Source organism: Cnephaeus nilssonii (assembly GCF_951640355.1).
Source record: "Cnephaeus nilssonii genome assembly, chromosome: 16".
Lineage (NCBI taxonomy): Eukaryota > Metazoa > Chordata > Mammalia > Chiroptera > Vespertilionidae > Cnephaeus > Cnephaeus nilssonii.
Window position 1 is genome coordinate 44136892 of NC_137087.1, and position 23930 is coordinate 44160821.

Consider the following 23930-nt stretch of genomic DNA (forward strand, 5'->3'; position numbering starts at 1 on the left):
TGGGTACTTTATAACCATTATGAGTAAGGGTGTGCATGTGCCCGTGGTTGGCAAGAAAGGAAGTCCACACATGCTCACCCACCTGAGCCAAATCGTAAGGTTTTTCATATTCTTCTCCTCAAAACAGATGCTGTCGCCGCACTTGAAATATGCTGCTATGGTTATAAACTAAATTGCTTCTCATGCTTTCAAAAATGGTTCTGACTTTCTCTGATCCTGTCGTGATAAAAGTTTGGACAGCTAACCCACGTTCTCCATTGGCAAGTCCTCACAGAAATACTTCTCGTAGCCAATGGAGAAGGTCAAGGAGGCCTCCCACCCCGGCCCCCACCTCCACCCCCAGAAACCACTGTCAAAATTCTGGAGAGTTGATGAATTGTTTAGTATGTGAATCATTTCTTAGCATATGAATCGTTCTCAATATTGGGTGACTGATCACTGAGCATGGAGTTGCCAGTTCTTCAGCTTGTATACTGCCACCGTAGGGGGTGGGTGTTTATCAGCAGGTGACTTGAGATTAAAACCTGGGGTGGGAAGTGGCCTGGAGAGGGGAAGAGATGGAGGGAGATCCATGCCGCTGAAAGGGGAAAAAGTCCCCTAGTTACATCACAATTGACTAGGCAGGAAGGATTTTCCTGATTGTGCACCAAAGCCTTCTGATTTGGCTGCTGCTCTAGGCAGAGAATACGTACAGCTCCTTTGAAAGAACAGGCACAAACTCCAAGTAGAGCCTAGGGTTACTGAAGATCCCCTGAGGGCAATCTCTTAGAAGGAGCTGACCAGGAGGCCATCACTCTCCTAACTTTTTCAGCCCTACACTCTTTGGGACCAGGGCACTCCTGCCCCTAGGTCTTTGGAATGGACTCTTCCAGGGTCCATTTTTTTCACTGATCACCTGCTACCCACACTCTCTCTTAGCCTGTTTGGCCCTAAGTGAGTCCATTCATTCTCTTAGCAGGGGCAACACTGGCTTCAAGAAGGCTATAGACCCGGTGCTATATCATTCACAGGTCTTCATCGGAGCTCTGGCAGTGGGGTGACAGTGGTCTACCAGCTGTCCATTCAGAGACCTTTCTAAATAAGCTGGGGGCCACTCATCCTAGCCAAGGGAATGCTGAGGACATGTTCAGGGCTAGGGTTTGTGTCTCTCTCTCTGAAACTCAGGTTTCTAGAACATTGCACGTTTGACTCTTGGACCTGGTTTGGCACGAAGCCAGGCAAGAGGTGCAGCTTTTGCTGCCACATCTTCATACCCTTGCAGCTGTTTGGTGGTCAGGGTTGTTGGTCTCATGGCAAAGAGCCAAGGCAAGTTGATGGGCTAAGGAGAAGACTTTCCCACAAAGGAATGAGAAAAATAAGGACAGAGAACTTGCCTTCTTGGCCCCTGGCCTACCAGAATGGGTCACAAATAGCAAGCACACATGTCAGTTTCTGTCTGAGAAGCCTGGCTCGCCTGACCCTCCCCAGAGAGGGTCTCCTGTTGCTGAGATCACCCATCATTAGAGTATCACATGTTACAGTGATGACTATTGGTCCTCTTATTCCTTAAAATGAACTGGCATTGTCCTTCTAAAAAGCCATTTTTGTTCTCTTAGTTATTTCAGACTTCTTGGCCAGCAGTCATATTGGTCTGTTTCCCTGGTGGCTGGCTCAGAGTGGGCGTTCAGGCCACAAAGTGACTTTCAGGTGAGAGCAATGGCTGGTTGCCCTGAGTTCTTACCTCAGCTGGCAACTCTTAGGAAGAGGCAGACAGGAAGGGTTGTGAAAGCTCCAAGTGGATTTTGGAGGGTGATGCAAAGAAGAAAAGAAAGGGAAACCCCTAAATAAATAAATAAATAAATAGTGTCCCAACTATTCTGAGAACTCAATAAAACAATCACATCAAAATGAAGAGGCATAAATCTTGTGTCTGCACAGGTAACCCATTCAATTGCTTTTATTATCGCTCAGGCTGCTTCCATTTATTACCGTCCACAGCCTGGGCCATGGAGGTTGCATAGAGGGTGGTCTCCAGTGCAATCCTACACTCTGAGAGGCAACAATCAGCCCATACATGCAGGGATTTCGATGGGAGCTCGGGAAGGGCCCATCTGTCTGCATGAAAACCAATCAATAACTCTGTAACCAGAGCCCTGTCACAGGGAAATGGACAACACAACAGTTCAATACAGGGGCCACAGGGGGAATTAGCCAAGTGGAGATGGGGCCAGGCAGGAGCAGCCTCCGTAGAAAGGAAACAGGGTGCAGGAGTATTGGGTAGAGAGTGGGGTGTGGCAGGGGAGAGCATTGGCTTTGTGAGTATATTGGCACAAGGGGAAGATTGTTGTGCAAAGTAGATCAGGAAATGAAAGGCACTGTTGGAAGTTGGGGTGGAAGGGAACAGTTGGGAAAGGGGCTTGTTCTTATACACATGGGATCACGTGGTTGTTTATGTGATGATACGTGCTTGTGGACTAGGTACAGCTTCCAGAGAAAGAGTAGTGATAGTAGTAACCGGTACAGAAGATAAAGCAACCCATCCACCCCCCAGCACCAAGAGCTTGTACTCTGAAGAGTCCGTTTCTTATGAGCTCACATGGAACGTAAGTCCTGCTTCTCAGTCTTCTCAGCAGGACTGATAAAGGAACACCTTAAGCCAGGGGCACTATTGTCTGCTCCCAGCTTCCTAGATTTTAAATTCTAGCTATGCTGCAACTTTGCCTCTTGCTGCTCAGGCCTGTGCTTAGCCCCTCTTTGTTGCTACCTAGAGTTGGAAGTTTGAGTTCTTATAGTAAAAGGAAACTGAGAATACTGGAAAGAATTATTTTCACTTCCTGCTCTTTATTTTTTTAAATATATTTTTATTGACTTCAGAGGGAAGAGAGAGAGAGAGAGAAATATCAGTGATGAGAGAGAATCATTGATTGGCTGCCTCCTGCATGCCCTACACTGGGGATTGAGCCCACAACCGGGCATGTGCCCTGACCAGGAATTGAACCCATGATCTCCCGGTTCATAGGTCAATGCTCAACCACTGAGCCATGCCAGCTAGGCTCTTCCTGCTCTTTAAAAGAATGCAGTAAAGGGTGCTAATCTGGCCTGTACCTCCTTCCTTCCCGTTTACACTAGATGTCCAGAGTTGAGATCCTTGCAGGGAAGCAGTTACAGCTATGGACAGTGCAGCTCATCCAGTTATGTGGGTGAGTCTAGAGGAGAGAGAAGGTACCCTGACAGATCTGAGGAGTGAGAAACAGTGTCTCACAACCAATGCACAAACAGCTAGTTAAATATTAAACAGGTGGGAACTTAAATCACCTTGGCTTTATCTGTCTACCAGTCAACTACAGGGTTGAGATGTTTCCTCCTGTTGACAGGTTATTTGTTTTGGTGCTGTAAAGGTGCCTTTTGAATGTATTCATAATGGTTTCTAGGCATAGAGGTTGATCTCTTGAAGGGGGGCGGGGTGCGTACACCAACCGGTATCTGCTCTTTGGTGAAAGCGTTCTGAGGCAAAGAGGAGGAAAAGGAAGAAGGCCCATTGGATGTGACCCTCAGTCATAAAGGCTGGACACCTTGTCCTTGGGTCCGTGGGCCTATCAGGTCAACTAGGGAGGCAGTCATAGGGCCACCGGGTGATTAGGGCTGGGCCAAAGATTCTTCATTATAGAATTGGGGCAAATTGGGGCCAAATTTTCCTTAGTTTTGCGCTGTAACACTCCATAGTCCAGCTAGCCTCCACGAAGAGGGGATTTGCTACAGTGATGCCACCCTTGTGATGGAGAGCTGTGTGGTCAGCTGTCCATCTTCACTTAGACACTTGAGTCCCAGTCCAGTTGGCAGGACTAGTTAGGGACCAACTGGGTAAGCAGCCAAAGGATGTTCTTCCCGGTGGGTCCCTTTCCTGCAGAGGTGCGGTGCAGTGACCCACCAAGGCTGTAGGGGCTCCAGCAGCAGGCATGGCAGCAGCACTGGGACAGTCATTGGCAGAGCTCTCCCAAGGGCCAGGTCCCAGTTCCAGCCTCTAAACCCTTCCCCAGTAATCCACGTGCCAGGGAAATAAGGAGAAACTATGTGTGAGAAATGCATAGCTGTGACTGGAGAAGGCTTGGAGAGCAGGTGGGGCGTAATGGCTGAGGCAGATCCCTGGGGCCTCCTGGGGAGGGCTGTGCATAGTGGAGGCTTTGGGAGTGTGAGAAACAAGAGGAGAATGACCCGGCACTGGAGGAGAAGGAGCAAGGCCCCATGTAGACCTGGAAACTCTCAAGGAGGGAGGGAGGGAGACAGGAGAGCCAGGTTCTTCTTGTAGCTCATCCTCAAAAAACCACTGGACTCTTTCTTTTGGGTTTTAAGAGCTAATATGATAAGGAGATATTTTGTATTTCTCGTGTGTGTGTGTGTGTGTGTGTGTGAGAGAGAGAGAGAGAGAGAGAGAGAGAGAGAGAGAGAGAGAAACGAAGAGTCCTTGGCATTCTAGAGAGGTCAGGTCTATTCTCGGGATATGGGGGGAGAAAAGTAGTGCCCCAAAGTGCAGATTGGCAAGAAATGTGTTAGTGGAGGGCAGTGATGGAGATGCCGGGTGGCTGTAGGGGTCAGGAGCGCAAATGCCTCCAGGGCCCATGGCAGGAAAGGTCAGTGGGAAGGGCCACAGAAGATGAGACCGAGGTGGTGAGAGTGGGACAAATGGAAGCTGGAGTGCACAGGCCCAGTCTAGAGGCAGAAGATAGGTTTTTTTAAAACTTTGTGCTGGCCAAATAAAACACATCGCCAGGCCTGGTTCAGTTCATGGGCCAGCGGTCTGCAGCCCCTGGTCTGCGGAACTGGACATAACTTATCTCGCTGCTTCAGACCAGAGCAGTAACCTCAGTACAGGTGCAGGGAAATGTGCCATTTCCTGAGCTCCTGGTCCAGAGCCCCCGAGGAAGGGAGGCGTGGAAGGGTGTGTACTCTGTCTAGCTGGGGGAGAAGAAGGCAAGGTGTGGATGGGAAGGGATGGACAAAAGTAAGACTGCAGACTGGAAGAGGAGATGAAGCTGGGAGGGAAAAGGGAGAGGTCTCAGACCTGGGCCAGCCTGGACAGGTGTGTTTGGGAATGGAGGGTATGGTGAGGGTGCAGAGCAGGGAGCGACAGAAGCTTAAAAAGGAGAGCTAGATCTGTGCATCTGAGCCAAGGGCCTCTGGTAGCCCTGCAAGGTCTTGGAGGTGGTGGGCGGGAGCCAGAGCTCTGGGTGGCTGGTTGGCCAGGTTGAAGGGAACTGAGGAGGCTCAGAGGTGGTAAAGGAGGAAAGAGGAGGCCAGCCCTGGAGGAGAAAGCAGGCAGAGCAAAGGAAGTGGCATGGGAGGGCAAAGTCACAAGACCTGGAGCTCATGGCTGCCTGCATCGGGCAGCACACTGCGGGGCAGGCCGGTAGGGGCTGTGGGGCTGCTGCAGTGCGATGCTCCGGCCTGGTCCCTGGAAGGAGGGTGGGTGGGAGAGAGGCCAAGAGGAAGGGAGGTCCTGGCCTCATGGGTGTTCCACATTAGAGCCCCTTCCACCCAGGAGCCTCTGGCCACTTTGCTCTGGACTTCCTCCTCTGCCTGCCGTCAGCTCTGCCTGAGCGTCTGTCTGCAGTGAGCTCCCTCTGCAGCCATCCAGGAACAGAGGAAGCCAGAGGACATGACCGGCAGCTCCTGGCAGCTCCTGGCAGCTCTTGGCAGCTCCTGGAAGGAGAAAGTCTGTGAGACTGGGCAACAGGCTGAAAAGGAAACTGTACCCACCTTGTAGGCTCCATAAGGTCAAGAAAGAGGAAGGGTTCAGAGGGGAGGAGAGCAGGAAGGGAGATCAACAGAGGCCCTAGAGTGAGCAAATGTGAGCTCTGGAGCAGCTTTCCCTGGTCCCGCTGCTTCCTCCGGGCCCCAGGGTCTTTGCTGGGCTGATGAAGGAAGCCGAAGGAAGTCTGGAGCCTTATGTGACAGTATCCAGCTTAACAGGTCACAGAGATGGTTAGGGAGGAGAGCCCCTTATCCTGTGACCTCTCGAACTAATTCAAGAGGACAAGATGGTGTCTGCCTTGTGTATCATACCAGGAGAAGTTGGTGACTATGTGTTGGAGGCCTCTGCGTAGCTCTGTTTTGGAAAGAGTGTGTGGGCTCCTGGCATCTAGCTGAGCATGGCATTCGTGCCCGGGGAAGCCATCTAAATGGCCCTGGCATTACAGGGAGCTTTTAAAAGGAGTCAGTCCTGTTGAACAGTCCGCCCTGAATAGTGAGCTAATGGCTCACCATTCAGAGGGTTTCCAGTTGAAGGGGTTGTTTGGTCCCAGGACGAAAGTCTTGGTCATCACTTGGACGGCCTGCTGTTTGGGGGGTTAGTAAATGTGATTGGGAGAGTGTGGGGTTGAATGGATGGCAGTTGTCCTGCTGGGTTGATGAGTGGGGGTTCTGTCAGGTACACAGAGGATCCTGACATGTTTATTCTGAGTATGCACACATGCATTTATTGTGCTAGAGGCGAGGGTGTAGAGTTGTGTGTGATGCCAGGGTGGTGTATGTGAGTAACACGCCACTAGGAAAACAGGTAGCGACTACTTGTTTGTGTTTGCTGAGGTCCTCAAAGGGAGTGTGCATGTAGGTGGGGACAAAGACCAAGCTATTTATCGCTTTTTATCATCTGCAGTGAGGATACCTCCTTTCCCTCCCCCCATCCTGTATGTTTTCCTTCCTCTCTGTCCTCCTCATCATCACTCTGATTAGCTGGTTTGGGTTAGGAGGCCAATCTCAGTAGACTCTAATTGAAGATTGAAGAGAATTTGATAAGATAGGGAAGGCCATCATTCCTCTGGGGACCAATAGAGGTTTCATGTTCCCCCACTCCGCTCTGCCTCCCTAAGGAGCTGACACTGGGGCAGGCGGCCTGCCCATTGACTGTAGCTGTCTGGCCTCTGGGAGAGCCAGAGAAAAGGAAGTATTCCCTGGGGTGGAGACTTCGGTTCCTTCCCCAGTCACCATGGGACTGGAAGGAACAGTATAACGGACGAGACAGGGGAAAAGGGTAGAAGAGAGATGGCCGAAGACAGGAGAAGAAAAGTGAGAGCCAGATATAATTGACACTGACCAACCTTAGCAGAAACCTGATTTTTGTTCACAGAAATACACTGGGTGTGTGTATTAGGAAGAGGATTATTATTATTATTATTATTATTATCATTGAGTTATTGTTATTATTGGAGAGATTCTGACGCCTTTAAGCCAGTCTGCTGGGCAGAGCACTCAACTATTTGCAGAGGGTACTGCCTTGGTTCAGGTCCAGCTCCTCCTAGAAAGAGTGTTCACCTCACTCTTATGCCCCCTGTCCTCCCACCCCTGAGCTTATGCATGCACCTCTTTCCTTGTTCTCACTTCCCCTGAACTTGGCTCTGAGGACCAGCTAATTCCTGGCTCCTGGAGACAGCCTGGAGGGCAGCACAGACTACTTAGGAGATGACCTCCCAGGGTGGGTGCAAAAAAAGTTGAGAGAAATTCATTTCATGGACAGTGGCTGCTTATAAAAGGCGATTCCAGCATACGAATGTGATAAATGTTAACTGAGCATTAATCGCATTAAAGAGGGTCCTATAAACTTTTCATTTCTAATTAAATTCATCCAGTGATGCTGCCCAAGCGAGTACTCTGGGCCTTTGTTTATGTGGAAAATTAAAATGCAAATACAATGGGATTTATTTCCAGGAGTTGAGTGATGGGCTAGCCCCTCTGGCTACTAGTCTCCAGCCTTGTCAGGCCAGGTAACTGCTTCTTTGGAGGTGCTGTACCCCTTGGGACACATTCCAGTGTGAAGGGAGAGGCCAGAGTTCAAGGTCAAATAGAGTGGAAAGAATTGAGGAGAAAGAAAAAAAAAGGCAGTAGATGACCCAGAAATATAGGGAGGCATTGTCTTGGTTTGCTATACTCCAAGTCACTCTTCTGGGAGAAGAAACCCCCAAAACCTCGCTTGTGAGCAATGTCATCACAGTTTCATCTGCAGCTCTGGGATGAAGGGTGAGCATGGGAGGAAGAGATATTGGAGGAAGCAGCCAGGCCAGATATAATGGGCCTGGTCCTCAAAGAACTGAGTGGTCATCAGCAGGGAGGGCCCGGGGCCTGGACTTATCTCCAGCAGTTTGAGGGTCAGCTTCTGTCCATATTATCGTTTCACCGGGCTCTTCCTGCCAGCGCCAAGTGGCATTGACACAGGGCAATGGAGCATAGTGGCACAAGCTGAGAACGCTGTGCATGCACGCCCACACGCACACAGCCTTCCTGCACACAGGGAGAGCCGGTCTCTCACAAGAATAAACAAATGTCCCTTGCAAAGATCCTTTAGTGCCACGGTCCCTTTGATAAAAGTGATAACCCTGACTACTATTGAATGGAGCGATCTAAAGGTCCTATTTACTAAAACATAAATTAAGTCGAGTGGAGAGAAAACCTGGGTAAGGAAAATCATTTGGGTATATCAGTAGAGACACTGAAGGATCGCTGTGCTGCTCTATGGCTAAGGAAGCTGTAAATAGCATTAAACAGTAGAGAGGGAAAAGAAAATGGAAGCAGGAGAGATGATAAAAGGCACAGCACTAAATCACAAACAGAGGTACCTGTACAAAGTCACAAACCAGATTTACGCCCAGCTTTGCAAAATCTGCAGCTTGGACTGTTGATACGTAGAGACACTAAGCGCACAGGCATGGAGGCATCAGAGTGCCTACATGTTTATGTGAATTGAAGACGGTAGGGATGAAGCCGTGTCAGTCGTGGGCTGCCTATACCAGATGCTGGGACTGATCCATCAGCTCCGTCGTGCTGGGATCTGATTGGGTCCAATTCCGTAAACAGTCAAGGATACAGCCTTATAAGGTTTTTAAAGGTCTTTAAGCACACGAGTCTCTTGTGAGCTGGATCCGTGTCCTAATGGATCTCCAAGGCAGCAACCCATTCCCAGAATGGAGTCTGCTTGACTAGTTTTGTCGAATAGCTGCTACCCTGTCCTCTTTAGTCTATTTTATTCTGTTGTGTGTTTTTTCTCTCTTTACTGTTCACTTATGTCTCTTGGAAAACCATGAGCACTTGTTGATGAACAGGTTAACTCCCAAACATATGGATGAAAACCAAAACCTTTAATCAGTCATATAATAAATGTTGTTGATATAATGTCAAGTGTGATTTGGAGATGTATAAGTAATTGATTGAAATTCTTAGTTTTTATCCAGGCACAGAATTAACACCTATTTGCATTTCATTGGTGTTTTGTTTCATTGGGAAACACCTGTTTGCAGAGGAAAACACTCTAGGAAAAAAAGTGTTGTGGTTAGAAAGCATCTTTGATGCATTTGAGTCTCATTTCTGATTTGAAGGGGGACTGGGCTTGGCCTGAAAGTCAGTGGAGAGCTGGAGCTTAGAGCATTTAGTATTTGAACAAGCACAGCTGATGGACACTGTCACCTGAAAGTTGGTTGGGAAGGCAAATCACTTTGTCCAAATACACCTAAGCTGTCGATTAGGCCTGGCTTCCATAAGGGAATCCACTTTGCCATATTGAAAGAGACTATCTGGGATCTTAGTAGATACTGTCTTTTATTCATTTATTCTTTCATTCACCCATTCAGAAAACCTTTGCTAAGCACCTTCTATGTGTGAGGCAATTCACATAAACCTATGTGGTATAGAAAATGTAGGTAAGCAGGCTCTGGAGAGAGATTGCCAGAGTTTGAATCTAGCTTCCTTACTCACTAGCTGCATGCTTAGAGGTAAACCCCATATCCTCTCTGGACCTCAGTTTCCTCACTCATCTGACATGGGGATAATTATATAGCTCTTTTATAGGTTCTCATGAGGATTATATGGGTTAGTCCACATAAACCTGCTTGGCATTGCACCTGGAGACGGCAAGTGCTCAGTAAATGCTAGTTATTATTATGGCAACAGCAGTCATCAAGTATATATTCTTGTTATGTGTATATGTCAACGTGTATGAGTTCTGGCTTTAGTGTGCACAAACACTGAAATTTTTAAAAATAAAAATGCTTGGGGAGCCAAAAGGATACTGTGTGGACAGAATTGTGTATATGAATGCCAGTGAGAATTGTGGGCCGCTATGAGCCCCGCTGGATTTAGGAAGGGGGCCTGCTCTGTGTACATCCAGGAAAAACAAACAAACAACTCTATAACTCAGTTATCTAACCATTGAACAGAATTAGTTACATAATTTTCCCCTTTGTCCATTTTGAGAGCCCTGCCTGCGTGCGCGCGCGCGAGTGTGTGTGTGTGTGTGTGTGTGTGTGTGTGTGTGTGTGTGTGTGTGTGTGTAAACATCGCATGTTTGTATGACTGCACATTCCTTCTCTGTGATGAGTCTACTATTGCTTGAGGAGTTGAAGGTTGGCATTTTCTGGGCTTCATGGCATTTTCATGTGTTGTGGAGCTTTGCATTTTGCAGGAATTTTTGATAAAATGAAGCGGTAATGGAAAAAAAATTCCTTACTTGATAGGTTTGAAGGATTCCTCTGATTCTTAAATATCATAGAGGGAAGAGAAAGGGAGGAAATCAGGAAGAGGAGGGGAAGAGAGGAGAGAAAATAGAGATAAGATAAAGGATGAGGTAAGAGAAGAGGAAGAAGTGAGATTTTGTTTGACAAATTCAAACCAAATCTGTCTACCAAATTGTCTCACATATCTATATATTCCAGGGAAGCATGGGGTAGGGGGTTGATAATCATTGCAACTATTTCCATTGCTGAGGGAGAAAAGATTTAAAAAAAATTAAGAGTTAGCTCAAAGTAACTGCACATCTGAAAATTCTCCATTTTACTCTGTACCCAATGAGAGCAAAGATGAAAACCAGAGTTTCCCAAACTCATGATGATGTTTTCTGGCCTCCCCAGCTTTATGAGAAACCCATGAGATAAGTCTGAGGCCCTAAATTCTCCCTGCCCCTTTGGCCTAGTTGAGTAGCCAAGTTCAGCTCAATGGCCTTCTTTAAGATCCACATCCAAATGTCTTAACATTCACTTATCTGAGTCCTTCCTTAGTTCCCAAATTTAGCACCTAGATTCCACTATTCCTCACTTATACCTGTTAGCTGGTAGAGGTCCTGATTTTTTCAATTCAAAAATAAATATTTTAAGTGAGCTAAATTTGAAATCTGAGAACTTGCATTTTTAAAAATAAGTGTAAAATGTAATCGGGCCATTTTCCTTTCTGCCTATTCATCCTCATGGGGCTGGATGCAGCCCTCTGTCTGAAGATAGGCAGTGGCGAACTCTGTCAACCCCCAGTCCCTGCCACTGTCCAAATGGACCAGAAGGCCAAGAAGAGAACTACCTTCTGCCCCCACCTGACTGTCCCTAACTGACTATTAGTTTTTGTAGTTTTGCTTAAATCACACAAACATCTTGATTTATCATAGGATTTTGTGTATATTAGCCTACATGTGTACATGTTTACACATGCATAGGACAAGCTTATGGATGCTTTACTTGGTGAGTTCTTATATTCATAAGAATAATAATAGCTAACAACTTCTCACTGCAATAGGAATTGTTATAAGCACATTGCATGTATTAATTGGTTGTTTATAGATGAAGAATACAGAGAAGTTAAGTAACTTGTTCAGGCCACAGGCTTAAGTAACAGAACTAGGACTTGAACCCATGTAGAACTGGCTCTGAGACACATGTGCTTATGCACTAATTCATACTTCATATCAACTTTTGATCAAAGGAAATGCAGGCATGTGTAATCTTTTGGGGAGCTCTGTATATTTTGCATCTCATGCCCAGCAATGTATTCATGCATTTACTTACAAGTTCCGAACAGAGACCCTGAGCCTTAGTAGAAAGACATGCCTAGCACTTTTTCCTGTTCTCTTCCATGGTGTGTGTGTGGTTTTGTCAGTGCTGAGCTATATCATCTGGGGATATTGGGGAGGAAGAAGTTGTTGGTGGCCAGAGCTACAGAGTGGAGCAAACGGGATTCTTGGAACCAGAGTTTTTGTTGTTATTCCCATTGGAACTGGGGAGTTTTCTCCCATCTAGCCTCCTCTAGCCCCATCAGGGATCTTGACTATTGACAGGCATAGGGTTTGGCCTAGGGCTTCAACTCCCAAATTAGGCAGATGTAGGGAGAGTGGCATCAGGACCTGTGCCAGTGGGGTAAGGTCAGAACTGTTCCATCGAGCAGGGGGAGTTTGCTTCCAAGAAGAATAGAACTGTGCATTTGGTCAAGAAGAGATTTGTTCTGCATTTCTAGAATCTTCCTTCTGACAAAGCCAGAAGCTTTAAAAAGCTAAAGGATGGGCTCTCTCACCCACAACCACACGGAGAAAGCAATTACCAAATTATACACCACCACCCAGATCCAACATCATTACTCAACTCACATCACCAAGGAGACACCCATTAACCTAATCTCTGAGACATACATTATGGAAGAAAAAAAAAAAAGGATGCTGATATGATCAACGAACACAATAATTCAAAGCAGAAACATGGACATTGCCACCAAACAATACTTAAATTCCTCTAACTCAGTGTTACATAAAGTGCAGTCACCTCAATACAATACCACAAAACACCAAGTAACAAACCTTAAGCCAGCTGCCAATGGCACAATGCAATACACCATAACACAACACAATTCCAACTTTCCATCCCACGGGCACACTTATACACAAAGGCTGAAATCATATGGCCATCTGAGTGATAGCACTGGTCAAACACACAAAGAGATGGAGGCAGCAATGCGACACCCAACCCTTCTGTGTACCCGGCACAAAATGGTCACAGCCCCAGCCTCCCCAAAGCCAGTGCTCTCCTGATCCCCAAGCATAGCACAGCCTGCCAGAAAGCAGTGCCCTCCTGCTTCTCCAGCAGGTGGATGTGTCCAGACCATCACCTCCAACATGCCTTCAGGCTCTCGTTGCTCATAAGAGAGTAAACTGTCCCCGGAGCCTGCTTTGCAAGAGAGGACAAATCAGCTTTGTCCTGGTTGGGGTTTAATCAGACTTGGCTGTTACTGAAAATGACAGAGCTCCAGGGATGGAGGGGAAGGTGGGGGTGGGCAAGGAGGGGGCTCGCCCAGCTGGGTGCCGGAATTCCCCTTCTTCCACCAAGCCCTGCCTTCTGTGGTCATTCCAGAACCGAAGCCCTCTTGCTGGGTGTTCACTGAGTATCGATTCAGTCTGCAAGCAATTTTAATATTTCTTCAGGGACTTTCCAGCAACAGCACAAGTCATTAATTCACCCTCCCAAATTGCTTATTCAATAGCAGGAACATGGCTCCTGAATAAAGTCCCAGAATTTATGTGACTCGCACGAGTCAGGAGGTCAAACAACTGTTATGGAGCGAAGTTAAAAATCCAAATAAAATATTGACACTTTTTTGGGGAGGGAGTGGGGGAAGTAAAGGTATTTAAAATAGGTTTTTGTTGCAATGCCCCCAGGATAAAGAATGGAAGGAGACTGAAGACAAGTTGGAGTTTATAAAATCAATGAAATTTATTGCATATCTACTTGGCATTTAATAAGTCTCTCATTTCCACATCACTCTACCCCCACCCCATCCTGGCCATAGATAGAAAGACACACAGGTATACAAATGCACATTCATGCCCATCAATACTGTGCACGGACCAATATAACAACACGATTGTGATGTGAGCGTCTCAGACACCCTGGGAAGGGAACAGTGATGAGTATGGAGTCATGTGTGATTGTGGCTTACATATTTGACAGAAATAAGCATAACTGGGCAGAAATTCATGAAGTTGGTTTCGATGAATGCATCCAGTATCATAAATCTTGGATCAATGCATTAGAGCAGACATGAATATAAAGGCACACTAATCATAGGAATAGTTTCTAGAAACATAGAAACTGAGAAACACATCTTATGCATTATCTCCACATAATTATGTACATGATTTGAAAGCTAGATAGATACAGAGAATTTGGAAAATCTACACACCAAATCTACCAGGGCATATAAAATACATGGCCACCAGACCACTTAACCTAAAATTATGGTTCTTTTGTAATGCAGGTATGATGCTTATCAAATACAACTATGGCATGTGTGGAGGAGAGGGTCAGCATCTTTAGAATCATGGCTACATACAAATTCTGTTAATTATCTACATATACATTTGCTCAGGTGTCCAGATCACGGATGTGAAAAGACTGAAGGGGAAACTTGTTCATTCCCAAATAGGTAATAAACACAAAGAACTACTATTTCCAGAAGATGCAATATGGTTCAGCCTACAGATATTGGAGTCACAGGCCCAAAGTCTGGCTCCAGTGCTATTAAGCACATGAACTTGGGCAAGTTGCTTAACCTCTCTGTTGTCTCCTTGGTATAATAGAGAGCATGCCTATTTGATAGAGTTGTAGTTAGGATTTGAATGAGAAAGAGCATTTGGTACAATGCCTGTCATATAGTGAATATGAAATAAATGATGGTTATTATCTTTCTTATTATTATATGCAGCTCTTCTATTCAGCCCCAGCCTCTCATGGATTCTCCATCTGTTCTTGATATGATTGACTTATTCTACCCAGCGGTTAGCAGCATGGAGTCTGGAGTCAGACTCCCAGGTTTAAATCCTAGGTTCGCTACTTAACAGCTGTGTAACCTTGGGCAAGTTGCATAACCTCTCTGAACCTCAACTCCCACATTAATAGAAAAGAGAAATAAATTAAATAATCCATGTAAGTGCTTAGCTCACTGCCTGGTACATAATAAACATGTATTAGCTCACTATATCCCTTAATATTATATTATTGTTATTATTAATAGTAACATTTATTTGTTACTAAACAAATAACCTTTAAATATTCACATTATTCCAGGCACTGCTGCTACGTGATAGAAGTACAGTGGTGAGAAATCTAAGCATGACAACTGCCCTTATAGAGCTCACAATCTAGGGGAGGATCCAATGTGAATGGAGTAAGCAAGAAAACAAGGTTTCAGCTCTATACTAGACCCTGACTGGAAGAGGGGAACAGAGAAATAGATTAGAAAGCCAGATTAGGGGAGATTTTGAAGGCAAGGCTGAGGAATTTTGAGTTTATCCTGTAGCTAATAGGAAGCAATTATAGGGGTTAGCCACATCACATTCTTTTAGGTGGGCAGAGAGAGAAACCATGCATTGTTTTTGAATGCTGGAGTTAACTAGGTGAGAGGGGGTGGGGCTGGAGGCTGGGAGGCCAGGCCGTCGCTAGGCGGCCCCACCCCTGCTCCTGCTCAAAGGCACTTCCTCCAGGCTTCCTTCTGCTTGGAGCGGGGAGGCATTCGGGTGGAGGGACAAGGAGGATTAGTCCCAGCAATGAGTCTACAGGAGCACCCTTCATCCTATCAGGCAGTCTTCTAGCCTCTGGAGCTTCCCAGGGCCAGCAGGAATGTGTGTGATAGGCAGCAGGCTAACCCTACCCCTAGCCTGGAAGCCCTCACAGATGAGGGCACGGCCAGTGACTAGAGGAGCTAGTCTGGTCACGGCTCTGGGCTTGGCATGCACTGCAGACTGGTTTCCAAATGGTTAGTTAAACACATTGCCCCTTAATTTTTAAACCTATGCCTATCTTGAAGTTAAATCAATCCATATGCTTACCATTCATCATCTAAACCATCCCTATGGCCCCCTTGGGCCAGCCCCATGGCCCATCTAGCCCAGTAAATCGTATCTGGCCTGGGCTCCCGGGGACACGTGGTGGAAGGATTATCGCCCTCCGTGCCAGTCTTAGAAGGCGACGTTGATTCAGAAAATATGCCCAGTATCTAAAGAATTCACTGGGAATCTCTCATCCTGGAATGTACCAAAAACCATTTTGAAATTATTTTTATTTCTAACCTATAGTTTAGTTTCCACAGAGGAACTGAGAGCTTCTTGAATTTTGGCTACTGTGTCATTTGGAGTCGGGATTAGCAGATGGGGAGAAATGTCGATTGCTGGAGTATGTGAGTCAAGACCCTAAGTATTCTTCACTCACTAAGACTTTCTCCCTGCTCTCTCCAGGCTTCCCTGCTAACCACAAGGATGGTTTTCTCACCCTCTGGTGGAAGGTCGTCTTCTCAAATGTTAGAGAGCTTAAGAATAATTTGGAGAATTTGCTTAAATACAGGTTCCTGGGCCTGACCACCATCAGAAATTCTAATCAGGAGGTCTGACGTTACCCAGGGTTTGCATTTAGCACACGCCCCAGGGAAAGCTAATGCAGGCAGTGCAAGGACAGTAGTTTGAGGAAACCCCTCTGCAAGCTTTATAGTTGGACTCTCATCTCTTGGAGCTCAGTTTTGACTTCTGAGAAGCAACATGAGGCAGAAGCTCTTGGTTCATTTGGGGGGAACCCTGCTAACCTTGGAACCTGTGTATTCCAGTTACATCCTCCTACAGGCAGAATAGAAGGTTCTGCCCATGGCTTCCCCCGCATCCGTAACCATTCTCACGCATAGAACCCTGCCTGACATATGGTCAGTTGTCCAAGCTGAAACCCACAGGGCATGTGAGTGGGTGCGGGCAGACAGCTCTAAACTCTGCACAAATTGCAAAGCAGAAGCCTCAGGAAAGAGTTTATGTGCAGCACTTCGGGGCTGCCGGTGGGGTGGGCAGGATGGATGCTATTTCCTCTGTGGGGTGGAGGTAGTAAATTTCACCTTTTCAGTTCCTGGGATGTACAGAGGGGAGATTCCAGTTCCTTAGAGTTCTCAGGAGTAGGGAGAGGTAGAAACCATTTTTGGGGGAGGTGAAATTTTCCTAGATGATCTATGATACCTCACCTGAGGTTCTGCCTTGAAAACTCTCCAGCTACCTGCGTTGCTCTGACTTGCCTTGGGGCTGAGCCAGGGACAAATGCCTGATGTTGGCAGCTCTCAAAAGGCCTGAGTTGAAACAATTACCTGCATTCATTGGGCAAAATATCCTTTGCTGAAGCAAATATTGTTTTGTCCTCCAGAATGGTCCAGCCTATAATAATACCTATGAAGTCACTGGTAGAGGTCCCTCCTACCACTCTTGTGGCCCCGTGTGCAGTGGGGCCAGCTAGTCTGAAACATTCTCTGCACTGGAGTTCCTTTCCTTTACCAAACCAGGAAAGATTTTCCTCGTGCCAGGGAAACATTTCCTGCAAAAACTCTAAAGTGAGTGAGCTATTTACCCCAGAACAATTTAAAGTGATTTACACTTGTTTATGACACATGAATGAAGATACCTGACATCTTGCTCCAAAGACCCTTGGAGCAATCCAGTGATATGACTAAGCCTGGGGCTAGTCTGCCGTTCCACTTGGAAGTGATTCCAAAGTGGAGAAGGCAGTCTGTCCCAGGCAGCTGGACAGGGTTATATGGGGAGGCGCTCGAAGGACATTGTCAGCAGCTGGTGAGCAGGTGTTATGACTCCCATTCTATAGAGGGGAATGCTGAAGCTCAGGGAGCTTCTTACCTTTGTTTCACAGAACACAACAAAACAAGAGGACTAGAATTTAGGAGTTTGGATTTGGGACTTTTGGGTATCTGTCTCCTGGAGGCAGTATGCTTGGCAGATAAGAGTATCGGCCCTGGGTTAGTCTCCCTGAATTCAAACCTTGGATTTGCCATTTATTAAACGGTTGACCTTGGCCAAGTTATAATATGTCTGATCTGTAAAATGGCTTGTTGTGAGGATTAAGTGAACCATTTGTTTGAAGCACTTAGACCATTGCCTGGCAAATGGAAAATATTTAGTGCAATTTTTTTTATTACTGGGACCTCCACTAAGGAAGCACACTGCTCTTGGAAATCCCAGCCAGCCTAGTCCTGGAAACACTGCCACCTAACTCCCTCCAAGGTGAGCTGAGGTCACTTCAATGCTAATAGGACCTCTTCTTGTCTCTACCTCGGGGAGTTTTTGCACACCATTTATTATCATATAATATAATGCAATATAATATCATACATAACATAACATAATATGATGGGTAGGTTAACTTGGAAACCCTGAGGCGGACCGTGGATGGATGGATAGATGAATAGATACATTTGTACTAAGTATACATACATTATATCATTCTATTGATTTGTAAAAAGTTCCCGGTCTGCCTGGCTGTAATGAGATTTTTGAACTTTGCGTGGCGATCAATGAGAGGAATATTATTGGCCTGGAGAATTGATATACCTGCTCTCAGTGGCTTGTTCTGCTCCCAGGCTGCCCCGGCCCCCCAGGTGTACGATTCCAGCAGACACTTAACCTTTTTTACAGTGTCATCGGGCTAAAAGGAATCTAATAGTGACACAGGACTTGTGCTCAGCACTCTGCCACTATTGCTTTCCTGTCACAAATAATTTATAGCCTTCTATTTCCATCCCTGAGTCTGCACCCCAGCCCTGCCTCCCACTTTCCCCCAGCTCCCAGAAATCAATAAACTCACACAGCCACACTGGGACTTCAGGGTGCAAGGAGACAGACAGACAGACAGACAGACAGACAGACAAGAAGAGAGACAGAGAGAAGGGCAGAGAAAGAGTGAAACACAGAAGAAAGGATGAGAGAAGGAGGACGAAGAGGGTGTAGAGCCAGAGAAGGATTAAGAATGTCCCCACTGCTTTCTTAGAATGTTGAGGGCTTCTGGGTTTCTTCATGAGTTTAACAAACTATTACTAGGCGGCTGGTTACATGCCTTCATTCTAACTCACAGAGCCCCTAGACTGGTTCCCTCTCCTCCTGGTGGGAGCTGAAGGCTTCCTGGGAATTTACCCAGGACGGAGTGATTCCACCTGCCTTGTCATCCTTTACTGTAAAGCTCAACCTGGTATCTCTTGGGTCCAGAAGAAGCTGCTGCTCGCTCGTATTGTCTACAGATCCACCCCCAGGCAGGGGTCCCCAGTCTGTCTTCTCTGATGCAACCTGTTTTTGGGTCAGGCTATGGCACCTGCTGCTGCTGTTTCCTATCTTCTCAGTGTCTCTGTAGCAGCTGCATTGACCAGACTGGGGCATGTTGGGCTGGGAGGCCTCCTGCCTGCACCTGGCTCAGCCCCTAAATAGGAAACAGCCAGGCCTAGGGGTCACCCATGGGAATACTACTACTATTGGTTGTTGTTATTATAGCTAGCACTTGTTGAGCCAAGCATCATACTAATTGTTTTACATGAGTTATCACCTTTAATCCTCACTATAGTCCTAGGAAGTAAATAGTACTATTATTTTATTACACAGGTGAGGGAATAAGAAACTGCAAGGGTTTCAAAGGCAGTAAGTAACAAGAGCTGGGACTCCGACTGAGCCCTTTCTCCCTTTGCTCTAGTCATACTCCTGTGAGTGTGGGAGACGCTAACTGCCTGAAGTCCCCACGCTGGGCCCCGACAGAGCCCTGGAGGTTCCAGGAAAGTTAGTGGAGAAAGAACACCCCTGTGGAAAAAAAAGCATGCTGGAAAAAGAAGCAGGGAGCAGGCACCCTGACAGGACAGTCTTTCCGGAAACATGAAATAGCATCTCCCAGTCCCCCAACTATAGAGATGTGCTCTCCAGGGCTCCCGACTGCACCCTCCAAAGACCCATATGCTGGACTTGCTTGACTTTCCAGGCCAAACCTGCCTGGGACCCTGGAGGCCATAGAGGTGTCTGGCTGTCTGTAGGGCCAAGAATGAAAAAGAATTGAAGGAAGAGGAGGAGGAACTGGGGGAAATAGTATCAAGCAGTCACCCAAGGCAACTGCTTTTCTCCACCCTTTTAACCCCTCGTGATATTTCTGTGAGTTGTTGGGTTGTGTATGAGATGCAGGAGAGCAACGGCTGACCATCAGGTTTCCACAATCCCAGTTCTTAAATTCCCTGAGATCAGCTCTGGATCTTGCAAATGCCCACAGCCCAGAGGGTATGGGTGGACACCAAGAGTATTAGTGAGTAACTCACAGCAGGCAACCTGCCCAGCTCCTCTCCCAGGCACCACCGAGCCACTGTCATGGAGTAGAGCTTTCCATCACTTGCTGCCTCAGCTAAGTCTGCACCTGTGCCCCAGGGGTCAGAGGCACTGGATAACAAAGACAGAAACTCCACAAGGCCAGCCGTTATCTGTCTCATCCAGCCCCAGCTCTGAGGCTTCCTTAGTCCAGAGCCCATCAGCCCTCAAGCCAGAGCCACCCACAGGTCAATGAGATCCCAGAAGCTGTTGCTGCAATGAATTAGAAGCAGCTGCTCTGAACTGTTCCACCTCTTTCTAGCCTTTCCTGTAGACCAGTCTACACTGCCCTTAGCTACTCCAGTCTTTCCCATTGTGATTATGCTCCAAACACGTCCCCCACCTCCCAACTCTTGGGAGATGACCTTGCCTTCTTGCTCTGCTGAGAGAAAAAGCTCCTTTTCAAAGCATTTGACTCCCTCGAAACATGCCATCTCTCCCTAATTCCTCCCCTATGTTCTCCATTCCATTCTCCTCTTGTTTTGCCTTGCTCTCACCAGCATTCACAACCTCTTAGCCAACTTCAATCGCTCCCTCTTCACAGGTTTTTCCTCCTCAGCCTAAAGACTTATCCAGGCCTCCACTACCTTAAAAAGCCTTCCCTCCACTCAGGTCACCGCCCCTGGCTTCCACACTTTTCTCTCCTTTCCTCCTATGCACTTCCTAACCTCTTTCTGGCTGGCTCCTTCCCTTTGTTTATATTGCTCTCCCCAGGGTCACTAGTAGTCAGTAAAATCCCTAAATCTGTGCCCCTTCTTATTCCCAATTCCCTCCAATCCTCATGTCACTGTTGACACTGTGGGTTATGTTCTTTATGGAAACATTCTTCTCCGTTGAGTTCGGTGAAACTGCGGATCCTGGTTCTGCCCTTTCCTGTGTGGCCAGCTTTGACCCCTTGGCAAGGCCAGGTTCCTTTTCCCAGTCTCTGAAAGTGGTGTCCACTCCTCAGGCCTCTTGAACCTCTCAACACTCCTCTCCTTGACAACCTTCTAAATCCATATCTGCTATGCCAGCTGGGTGTGGGCGTGTCCACCTAGAAACTCCTCCCCCTCCTGATGCTGCATGTCTAGGACCAACATCCCCACATGCATCCCTCTTCCTGACAGTGGTACAAACCACCAGCTTTTCAGTTACCAGACTTGGGTCTCTAGAGCTATGATAGACTCCAGTTAATTGCCAAATCCTGGCCATTTTGCCTTCACAATATCTTGCAAATTCTTCCCTTTCTTTCCTGAGATCAGCCCCTCATCGCCTCCTGCCTCTACACTGCTTTACCAGAACCAGTTTGTATGTGCCCCCTCGAGTTTAGAAATCGCTCGTGGGCCTGAGACCCTCTAAACCTGGTTCCCATTTATTGGGGAAAGTGTGCCAAAAGCATACACTTTTGAGACTGAATTCTAACTCTGCCCTAACTGGCAGTGTAATCTCCAGCAAGCTTCTTAACCTCTGCCAGCTTTGGTTTTCAATCTGCAAATTGAGGATAATAGTATACACCTTGGAGGTTGTGAGATTTAACACTGGTGTATATAAGTGGTATGAATTGCACATAATATTGGCACATAATAGATGCTCAGTAAGTGGGAAATCACAATTCTCATCACTTCCAAGTTTGCAGTCTTATTTCCTCTCCTCCCTTACATACCTCCCCTGTTCTGGCTGACTGGTCTGGGCATGAGCCCCTAAAACAGTGGTCAGCAAACTCATTAGTCAACAGAGCCAAATATCAACAGTACAATGATTGAAATTTCTTTTGAGAGCCGAATTTTTTAAACTTAAACTTCTTCTAACGCCACTTCTTCAAAATAGACTCGCCCAGGCCGTGGTATTTTGTGGAAGAGCCACACTCAAGGGGTCGAAGAGCCGCATGTGGCTCGCGAGCCGCAGTTTGCCGACCACGGCCCTAAAACATCAGGTTCATGGGCTCCCATGCTTTGATTCTACCCCCCTCCAACACCTGATTATAATGTTTCACCCTCTGCTTCTTTGTTCATCTTAGAATCATGTTTTTTAATGGAGAAAGAGACCTTAGAGATCCTGTAGGCCAAGCATGTCAAACTCGCAGCCGGCAGGTTGCATGACTCAATATATACGAGGCATGCGGCCTGATGGCCACAAGTTTGACATGCTTGCTGTGGTCTAAGCTTTTTAGGCTAAAAACAAACAAACAAAAAAACCCTGGAGCCCAGAGAAGTAGAATGATGAGCCCAAAGCTATGTCAGAAGCAGGGCTTGGGGCTCCTGCCATGTAGCCCAGTGCCCTGTGCACCATCCTCCGTGCCTCTGGTTCCTCTATGTATCTGTATGTTTAGCCCTACTCTGCTTTGAAGCGCTACATAAAGTTTCACCTCCTCAGTGACTTCTCTCCTGATTACCCTGCCCGCAAGGGGGATGATTCCTTTTGGCACTTACAGCTTGGCCCCCTTGGAGTTACTCAGCTTTCTTTGAGTGTGTGTCTTCCTTCCCTAACTTTATATCCAGCACTTTCAGGCAAGGGCCTTATTTCTGTTGCCTGGCAGTGCTCAGTAAAAGCTGGTTAGAGGATGCACTCATGGCTTACGACTTACCTGCTGGTTGAAGTGAACTTGGATCACACATATTTCTGCAGGGAGGAGCAACACTGTTGGAAAAAGTGCTTCCCAGGGCACTCAATTTGGCCAGTGAATGGACGAGAGCATTCCTCAGTTCTGGCCCCAAGGTTGGCCTTCTGTATCACATAGCCCTTGGTCCTTGGATCACTGACAAGCCAGCTCATCCCCTGTCCTGGGTTGTTTGACTCACCCCAGAGTGCACAGTGGGGGGCACCAGGCTTTTCAACTAGCCTGGTAAAGAAGCTCTGATCCAAGTAGGACCTCAGAAAAGGAGGCCATCAGGCCAGCGAGCTGGACAGGGACAGAGTAGTACGTGAGAAGTTGTTCAGGGCCTGACATCTGGCAAAGGGACCATGCGCTGTGTTGGAATCCTGGGGACAAAAGGGTTACCTGTAATGTAGCCCTTGCCTGGTTACTTCTCCTTGGCTCAGTAAATGGGGAAGTTTCGCCCCCTCCCTCAACTCTGGAGTTGTGTGGTACAGCCCCAATAGGAAAGCCAGCTCCAAAATGATCTTCAGCTCTAGGGAGTCCTGCTCCCAGGAAGAGATGTGTATGTGATTAGGAAAGGGGAAGGGGGAGTCCCCACCCCCACAAAGGGGAAGGGTGCTGTGCTCTACTCACTCTGCTGCCCCAATACCTGCTACCAAAAATCAAGCTGCAATTCTGATGATGCACACATGGCAGGACAGAGGCAGACGGCCTCCACCCAGAGCTGCGCGCAGCTGATTGGCTAATCCACAGAGCAAACAGGAAGGAAAGCATGCCTTGTAGCAGTCAGCGAGGGCAGGGGTGCAGGGAGCAGATGAGCGAGGAAGGAGCTGAGGAGCTGGTCTCTGCAGGTCTGGGCTAGAGTTGCTGGGGAAGGAGGGGCATGTGATGTGTGATGCTGTTGTGATGCTGTTGCAGGATCATCCGGACCAAAGTTCAGCAGCCTTTTCACCCAACACCGGATGGGGCTGGGACCGGAGTGACTGCCCCTGGCCACACCATTGGTAAGAGGGCCCAGGGAAGCTCGGGGCAGGGGGCGGGGGGAGGGGGCGGGATCAGGGCCCCACCTGAGAAAGCTGGATATGCAGCTGTGTCCCAGAACTATTTTTTTTTTCCAATTTGCACTCTCTCTGAGCTCCTAGAGGCTCAGGGGTCTCCTTGAGAGACACTAGCTCACTGGGATCCCTACCCCTCTCTCCATATCTATCTCTTTCCTCCCCTTCCTCCCTATTAATATTTCCCCTTTAGCATAGCTTCTCCTCCCCTTCCTCCTTCTCCATCTTTTGTTTTTATCTGATCCTGTATTCCTACTTGTCGCTCTTTTTTTCATATCTACTATCTTACTCCATTTTTGTTTTGTTTTTAATTTCTAAAATTATCATTCTCTTCTCTTCCCTTCTCTCCCTTCTTCTTTCCTCTCCACGCCCCCCTTTCTCTTTCTTT

General features: G+C 47.2%; 1 protein-coding gene across 18 annotated transcripts in view; it reads left to right on the forward strand.

The window, feature by feature from the left end:
• Positions 1–23930, forward strand: part of PAX2 (paired box 2) — a 91365-nt gene that overhangs the window by 19695 nt on the left and 47740 nt on the right. For all 18 annotated transcript variants that reach the window (XM_079793886.1, XM_079793884.1, XM_079793870.1 and 15 more), the window contains one exon: positions 23406–23491. In XM_079793886.1, the coding sequence (XP_079650012.1) occupies positions 23406–23491 (86 nt within the window). The remainder of the gene's footprint in view (positions 1–23405; positions 23492–23930) is intronic.